General features: G+C 48.4%; 1 protein-coding gene across 1 annotated transcript; it reads left to right on the top strand.

Moving 5' to 3' along the window:
* The first annotated feature begins 1,583 nt into the window (after positions 1–1,583).
* Positions 1,584–8,185, top strand: ankrd34a (ankyrin repeat domain 34A). The gene is made up of 3 exons (XM_028579755.1): positions 1,584–1,780; positions 6,023–7,243; positions 7,771–8,185. Exons 1-3 carry the CDS (start codon positions 1,584–1,586, stop codon positions 8,183–8,185), a joined length of 1,833 nt encoding a protein of 610 aa, XP_028435556.1.
* Positions 8,186–8,755: the final 570 nt, after the last annotated feature.

Raw genomic sequence — 8,755 nt, 5'->3', positions numbered from 1 at the left:
GCCAGAGGGAGGTGTCTAACTGTTCAGATGCACCAATCAGGGCCAGAGGAGGTGTCTAACTGTTCAGATGCACCAATCAGGGCCAGAGGAGGTGTCTAACTGTTCAGATGCACCAATCAGGGCCCGGGGAGGTGTCTAACTGTTCAGATGGACCAATCAGGACCAGAAGAGGTGTCTAACTGTTCAGATGCACCAATCAGGACCAGAGGAGGTGTCTAACTCTTCAGATGGACCAATCAGGACCAGAGGAGGTGTCTAATTGTTCAGATGCTCCAATCAGGATCAGGGGAGGTGTCTAACTGTTCAGATGCTCCAATCAGGACCAGGGGAGGTGTCTAACTGTTCAGATGCACCAATCAGGGCCAGTGGAGGTGTCTAACTGTTCAGATGCACCAATCAGGGCCAGAGGAGGTGTCTAACTGTTCAGATGCTCCAATCAAGAACAGGGGAGGTATCTAACTGTTCAGATGTTCCAATCAGGACCAGGGGAGGTGTCTAACTGTTCAGATGCTCCAATCAGGACCAGAGGAGGTGTCCAACTGTTCAGATGCACCAATCAGGGCCAGGGAGAGTGTCTAAGTGTTCAGATGCACCAATCAGGGCCAGGGAGAATGTCTAAGTGTTCAGATGCACCAATCAGGGCCAGGGGGGTGTCTAACTGCATGTCAATCACTGCTCAGGCACACACATTTTTCTCCCTTGTGGGGGGAGGGGCTTAGGAGACTGTTTTGGGCTTTAGCAGAAAGGGGGGAGGGACTAAGAAGTTGTTGATGTTCAAATCTTTTGGCTAAGTCCTGGACTTTCATAATCCTACCTACAGCACCTTTAATAAAGAGTAAGAGCCTTTTAGTTTAACATGAAACAGCCCCGAAATCTCCATCACCAAACTCCACCAGACTCCATGTGAATAATCAGGACTTTTAGCGTGTATAGAGCCAGCATTTTTCCACCAGACTCCATGTAAATAATCAGGACTTTTAGCGTGTATAGAGCCAGCATATCTCCACCAGACTCCATGTAAACAATCAGGACTTTTAGCGTGTATAGAGCCAGCATATCTCCACCAGACTCCATGTAAATAATCAGGACATTTATCATCGTAAAACGCACTTCATTCAAAGTGGACAGAAACTAAATAAAACTATCAAAAGCCGTCTTGGTTCATCTTTCCACTGTTCCAACAATCACCACTCTGGTTTGGTTGAAATAAACCCTTAATTCACCCATTTACATGTGGAGATATGCTGGCTTTATACACGCTAAAAGTCCTGATTATTTACATGGAGTCTGGTGGAGATATGCTGGCTCTATACATGCTAAAAGTCCTGATTATTTACATAGAGTCTGGTGGAGATATGCTGGCTCTATACACACTAAAAGTCCTGATTATTTACATGGAGTCTGGTGGGACAAGTTATCCTAGAAAAAAGCCACAAAAATGTCAAAACGTGACAAAAACGTTGAGAGATAAAGTCGGAAACCTTCCTGCAGTGTTTCTCTGCAGGCGGCGAGTCTTCTGGCGGAGGATGGGCGGTCAGCGGTGAGGGAGGTAACCGTGTTGAGCAGGTCTGAACCAAAGCATGATGGGAGACAGCGTGCCGCTGCAGACGGAGGGGAACGCCCTGCTGAAGGCCGTGTTCCAGGGGAAGCTGCGATTGGCCCGTCTGCTGCTGGAGGGCGGGGCTTATATCAATGAGGGAAACGAGCGCGGAGAGACGCCGCTGGCTGCCGCCTGCCTGGCGAGCTACGATGACCCACAGGCACGGCTCAAGATGGTGAGGTACGTAGAGACAGACAGGTTAGAGAGACAGACAGGTTAGAGAGTCAGGTTAGAGAGACAGACAGGTTAGAGAGACAGACAGATAGACAGCTTAGAGAGACAGACAGACAGACAGAAAGGCAAACAGAAAGGCAGAAAGGCAGACAGAGACCGATAGGTTAGAGAGACAGACAGACAGGTTAGAGAGACAGACAGACAGACAGACAGAAAGGCAGACAGATAGACAGAAAGGCTGACAGAGACAGATAGGTTAGAGACACAGACAGATAGACAGGTTAGAGAGACAGACAGAAAGACAGAAAGGCAAACAGAAAGGCAGAAAGGCAGACAGAGACAGATAGGTTAGAGAGACAGACAAACAGGTTAGAGAGACAGACAGACAGACAGACAGAAAGGCAGACAGAGACAGATAGGTTAGAGAGGCACACAGACAGACAGACAGACAGTATAAAATAACAAAAAATTGCCGGTGCAACACAGATGTCTTCTTACTTAATATTTTATTTCTTAAGGTGCATAACATATATATATATATATATATATATATATATATATATATATATATATATATATATATATATATATATTCATATATATATATTCATATACAATACTGAAAACAATACCGTTTCATTCCAAAATATTACTGTGGTGTAGATACATAGGCGATGCTCTTTTAATATGGACCCTTAATGAGCTTAATCACTTTTTGACTGATGTAAATTCTTCCACTGATTATTATATATTATATCCTTTACTATGGAATGTAATAACCCGTCCATTGATTTTTTAGATCTTACCATTTGTACGGACGTAAATAATATTCTACAATCCACCATCTATTGTAAGCCCCTTGGTAGGAACCGACAGCAAGCACTCGCCTCATCTGCTCCGCAACACACCAGTGGGCCAGTTTTTGGGAGTCAGAAGAAATTTTAGCACCGTAGCTGATTTTGTCCAAAGCAGCCCTTTTAGCGCACCATTTTGAAAACGAGGTTATGATCAATCTGACATTACAAATGCATGGGACAGGGCTCTAAGTACAGATCGCACCTCACTGTTGAAGAAAAAACCTCACAAAACCCAGAGTAGTGTTTTCAACCGGCTACACTCCAGAAGCAGGAAGAATGAAAAACGTTATTCGCAAGCACTGGCATGTTCTGAAGAGTGACCTGACACTCAAAGATATATGCGCCAATCCGCCCAGGTTTATATTTTACATTACATTACATGTAATCCAAAGCGACTTACAATTAAGTGCTTTCAACTGTGAAGGTTCAAACTCCAGACAACAAGTAATAAGTGCAAGTACATTAGCTTTAAATAAGCAAAGCTACAAAGAGACATATGAAAGTGCAGGTTCAAGAATTTTTAAAAATATTTTTATGTTTATCCGAGGTGTAGTCTGAAGAGATGTGTTTTTAGCCTTCGGTGGAAGATGTGTAGGCTGTCAGCCATCCTGATGTCGATGGGGAGCTCGTTCCACCATTTAGGAGCCAGGACAGTGAACAGTCGGGATCTGGTTGAGTGATTAGTTCTCCCTTGCTGTGAGAGGGCAGCAAGCAGGTTGGCTGATGCAGAGCGAAATGGGCGGGTTGGGGTATGTGGTTGGACCATGTCCTGGATGTAAGCTGGGGCTGATCTGTTCATGGCCCTGTACTCAAGACACCTGTACTAGTGTCTTGAATATTTAGGCATGCCAGCAACATTCGTGACCGATTGGTCCATTCAGACCCGCCCAACCCACCCCTGGGTTTCTATAAATGTGGTAACTGTGCACAATGCTCTAACTAATGCAAAGGAATTTTCACATCCCCGTACTGGCAAAAAATACTCCATCTCTCCATTTATTAATCAACAGTACACATGTAGTGTACCTTCTAAAGTGTCCTTGTGGACTGGCATATATAGGCCAAACAAAACTAAAAAAAAGCTAAAGGAGCTTGCACACTGCTCCAAAAAATGCCAACAAACACAAACAAACTCCAACAGTTGGGTCAGTGTGGGCCGGCCGTCTGTGTTTGTTGGCATTTTGTTAGAGTTGGACATGTCCAGTCTGGTCTGGTGGAGTTGGTAGAGTCTGACATGTCCAGTCTGGTCTGGTGGAGCTGGTAGAGTTGGATATGTCCAGTCTGGTCTGGTGGAGCTGGTAGAGTCTGACATGTCCAGTCTGGTCTGGTGGAGCTGGTAGAGTCTGACATGCCCAGTCTGGTCTGGTGGAGTTAGAGTTGGACATGTCCAGTCTGGTCTGGTGGAGCTGGTAGAGTTGGACATATCCAGTCTGGTCTGGTGGAGCTGGTAGAGTCTGACATGTCCAGTCTGGTCTGGTGGAGTTGGTAGAGTCTGACATGTCCAGTCTGGTCTGGTGGAGCTGGTAGAGTTGGACATGTCCAGTCTGGTCTGGTGGAGCTGGTAGAGTCTGACATGTCCAGTCTGGTCTGGTGGAGTTGGTAGAGTCTGAAATGTCCAGTCTGGTCTGGTGGAGTTAGAGTTGGACATGTCCAGTCTGGTCTGGGGGAGTTGGTAGAGTCTGACATGTCCAGTCTGGTCTGGTGGAGCTGGTAGAGTCTGACATGTCCAGTCTGGTCTGGTGGAGTTGGTAGAGTTGGACATGTCCAGTCTGGTCTGGTGGAGTCGGTAGAGTTGGACACATCCAGTCTGGTCTGGTGTAGTTGGTAGAATTGGACATGTCCAGTCTGGTCTGGTGTAGTTGGTAGAGTTGGACATGTCCAGTCTGGTCTGGTGGAGTTGGTAGAGTTGGACATGTCCAGTCTGGTCTGGTGGAGTTGGTAGAGTTTGACATGTCCAGTCTGGTCTGGTGGAGTTGGTAGAGTTTGACATGTCCAGTCTGGTCTGGTGGAGTTGGAGAATGTCAGACCAATGGAGCCCATTTTCCAACAATTGACAACATTCTAACAGCTTGAAATGCTGTCTGAATGGGTGTTGTTTCTGGCAATTAGTGGAGTAACCATAGTGAGTAATTTCTCAAAAGCTTGAGGAGCAAAACAGGCAAAATTCGCAAAAGCTGGAGTATCTTCTGAGCGAAGTTCTTGACACAAGTTAGGATAAACACCCTGTTTTACATGTCCCAATATCCAAGGTTTACACCACAGTCTCCTCCTGGCTAGTCTTGGTTGCCGTCTCTCCTGTACACGGCTAGCAGCTTTACAGGCCAGGTAGACCAGAACTACTCTGGCCACATTCAACAAGGTCTCCACTTCATCCATGTTATATTAAACCAAAACTCTAATAATAAAAGGTAGGACTAGGTGACAAAAGTCAGTCTTGTCTGTTACTGTCTGGGCAGTTTGGACAGGCAGTTGGTTTATGAACATTATAAAGACCAACTGACAACAACAGCTGCCAACTTTAGGATGTTGGAGTTTGTTGGTGTTTGTTGGAGCAGTGTGCAAGCTCCTCTTGGGTATCTCAACATAAGACAGCTATTTGCACCCAGAACTTAACTTATGCCATGGCGAGGCATTATGAGCAGGCCAATCATGGCTCCCCTGCATTACTGAGGTTCTTGGGGATTGAGAAAATCACCCCCCCACCCAGGGGTGGTGATATAATTAATAAACTCCTATGCAGGGAAGCGTTTTGGATAAATACGCTCGGAACTTTAGAACCTCTAGGTTCAAATGAAGAATTCAATCTGACTTGCTTTCTCTAATGTCAAAGTATGTTAAAGTATAGTATTTAAGATGAATATACTTTTATTCCCATTGTATTGTGAACATTTATATGTTTGTTTTTTAATCACTTTTGACCTGTTTGTGGGCATTTGCCCTTTAATGACTGATTAATGAGTGTAATGCCTTGGTTGATGTGGGTGTATCTTCAGGCAGCCACCGCCCCTCTTATGCACAATCACACCTGTTGATGATTCTTATTAAGGGCTTCATTGAGAGAATCTCCAAGGACTCTGATGAAGATGTTACCTTAAATCCAAACGTTAGTCACTGTTATGCACCTTAAGAAATAAAACTACTAAGTAAGAAGACGTCTGTGTTGCACCGGCAATTTTTTGTTATTTTATACTGTTGTGTCCTGCCTTGGTTGCACCGGATTGTTGTGGTCTGCAAAAGCGCAGAGAACTCTTTCTTTTTACCAGACAGACAGACAGACAGGTTAGAGAGACAGATGGTATCGGTATCGAACATTGCCCTGTTGATCAGGTAAAATTGTTTGAGTGTGATCAGTAAATAGGATAAGATGAAACTGAAACTGTTTCCTGTGCAGGTACCTGCTGGAGAAAGGCGCCGACCCAAACATCCCCGACAAGGCCGGGCGCACGGCTCTGATGCACGCCTGCGCCGGGCGCGCCGGAGAGGACGTGGCGCTCCTGCTGCTGGAGAATGGAGCCGACCCGAGCCTCAGGGACTACAGCGGCGCCTCGGCGCTGGTGCACGCCATCAACACGGGCGACCGCCAGACGCTGCAGGCCCTGCTGGACGCCTGCAAGGCCAAGGGCAAAGAGGTCATCATCATCACCAGCCATACCTCACCGTCCGGCACCAAGAAGACCAAACAGTACCTCAACTCACCGCCCTCGCCATTGGACAAGAACTTGCCATTGAACAAGTCCTCGCTGGCCGCTGCTGACAAGAACTCACCATTGGACAAGAACTCACCATTGGACAAGAACTCGCCATTGGACAAGAACTTGCCATTGGACAAGAACTCACCATTGGACAAGAACTCACCATTGGACAAGAACTCGCCATTGGACAAGAACTCACCATTGGACAAGCCCTCGCTGGCCGTCGAGGGCTTGTTCGTGGCGGCCAGCGAGGACTTGTTCGCGCCGGCCGGCGAGGGCTTTGACAAGCCTTCGCTGGCGTGCATGTCGCCGTCCGACGTGGAGATCGGCACCGAGTCGCCGGCCGCGGGAGATGAACGCCAAGACGGGGAGGGGATCTTTAGCTTCGCGCTCACCTCGGCGTTACCGTTGCCGTCCGCTCGGCCGCCCGGCGAGAAGCGTCCGGCGGCGCCGCCACGGAAGCTTCTGAAGCGGCTGAACTCGGAGCCCTGGGGGCTGGTGGCGCCATCCGTGCTGGGCGCCGCTGCCCGGGAGGAGGGCGTGGGCGCCGCTCTGAGCCAGACCATCGCCGAGATCAACGGCCTGTCCATCACGGAGCCGGCGTTGCCGCAGGGGAGGCCGCTGTTGTCGCGGCGACACAGCATCGAGACGCACGACCCCTGCTCGCCCAAACTCATGGACCGGTCCGTGTCCGAGGACTACGCCGCGGCGCTCGCCGGAGCCTCCTGGGCCGACAAAGTGCAGCAGCACCAGATCCTGTACCGTAGGAACACGGCGCCAGAGTCCCAGGAGAACGCCGCGGCCCGATTGGCTCACCCCAAACTGACCCGCATGGAGCACTACGAGTCGGACACGCACCTCTGCCCTGACTCCATCCCCGGGTCACCCGACTCGGGACGCGTGTCCGTGGAGCGCAGGAGGTACGACCAAAATGTTTGGATGAATTCAAATATTAAGGCTCAGATTATTATACATAGTGTGTGACAACATTATGGATAGCCCTGAAATCACCATCGCCAAACTCCACCAGACTCCATGTAAATAATCAGGACTTTTATCGTCGTAAAACACACTTCATTCACTAAAAGTTCTGTTGTTGATGCTGACAGACTCAGATTATTATTCTAAGTGTGTGACAACATTATGGGATGGATCCCTACAGAGATAGACCTTTTAGTTAAAGAGTAAGATCCTTTTAGTTTAACATGAAACAGCCCCGAAATCACCATCACCAAACTCCACCAGACTCCATGTAAATAATCAGGACTTTTAGCGTGTATAGAGCCAGCATATCTCCACCAGACTCCATGTAAATAATCAGGACTTTTAGCGTGTATAGAGCCAGCATATTTCCTCTATACATGCAAAAAGTAATGATTATTTACATGGAGTCTGGTGGGACAAGTTATCCTCAAAATTGTGACTGTGTAAATAAAATGTCTTGCAGGTACAATGCCTCCCCGCTGTGCCTGCTCCCTGGCTCGTCCCGGGAGTCTCTGGAGAACATCCCTGCCTCTGTGTCGCCGCTCGCCATGCGACGGCGTCCCCCGGGGCTCCTGGAGCGCCGCGGCTCCGGGACGCTCCTATTGGACCACATCTCCCACACGCGGCCGGGCTTCCTGCCGCCGCTCAACATCAACCCGCAGAGACCCATCCCCGACATCCGCGCCTCTCCCAGCCACGCCGCCACCGGCGGCGGGAAGATCCTGGTCCCGGTGGCGCCCGCCTCACCCAAACGAGGCCCCGACTTTAAGATGAAGAAGAAGCTGATGAGGAGACACTCGATGCAGACAGAGCAGATGAAGCAGCTCTCCACCTTCCAGGAAATCCTCGCCGAGAAGGTCAGCGAGGCCAATGATTGACGACAGGAGGAGCGGGAGCAAGGCATCATGGGTAGCTACACAGACATTTAGGGTTAGGTTCATTCACTGGAGCAAGGCATCATGGGTAGCTGCAAAGAGCTTCATGCCACCTTCCCACTGGCACTTGAAATCAGCTCCGTAATACGCAATACGCCCCCAGCGTTGAAAAGCTTCGGAAGCGACTCACAAAAATGGCAGAGAGACTAGAACGAGTGATAAGTGTCTGAATGTCCGATTCTCTCCGACCTCTCTTACAGAGCTATAAATAGAAAGGTTGCTGCGTGGATAAAAGTTGCCCAGGACGTTGACATGTCAGGTCGGTTAAATGTGATATAGCGGTATAATGTCAATAGTTTGGTGTCTGTTGCTAGCTAACCAATTAGCATTGGCAGGTTTGTTTATCAGTATCATAGCAACGCTAACTTCCGTCGGATAGGAACCGTCTGTAGCCTTTCGCAAGAGTTCAATTTTTTGAACACATCCGGATGACCAACTGACACGATTTTTTTCGCACCGCATTCGTTTGGACCCATTCGCATGCGGTCTGCGAATCTCCAGAGGAAATTAATG

This window comes from Perca flavescens, chromosome 6 (genome assembly GCF_004354835.1).
Source record: "Perca flavescens isolate YP-PL-M2 chromosome 6, PFLA_1.0, whole genome shotgun sequence".
NCBI lineage: Eukaryota > Metazoa > Chordata > Actinopteri > Perciformes > Percidae > Perca > Perca flavescens.
Note: the sequence above shows the minus strand (reverse complement) of the source record. Positions and strands in the feature narration are given on the sequence as shown.

What these genes read in the sequence shown, in the direction of transcription:
- ankrd34a (XM_028579755.1), top strand. Translation starts at nt 1,584, where the DNA reads ATGGGAGACAGCGTGCCGCTGCAGACGGAGGGGAACGCCCTGCTGAAG. An exon ending in GCACGGCTCAAGATGGTGAG is followed by an intron (nt 1,781 to 6,022) that starts GTACGTAGAGAC and finishes TTTCCTGTGCAG; the next exon opens with GTACCTGCTGGAGAAAGGCG. An exon ending in GTGTCCGTGGAGCGCAGGAG is followed by an intron (nt 7,244 to 7,770) that starts GTACGACCAAAA and finishes AATGTCTTGCAG; the next exon opens with GTACAATGCCTCCCCGCTGT.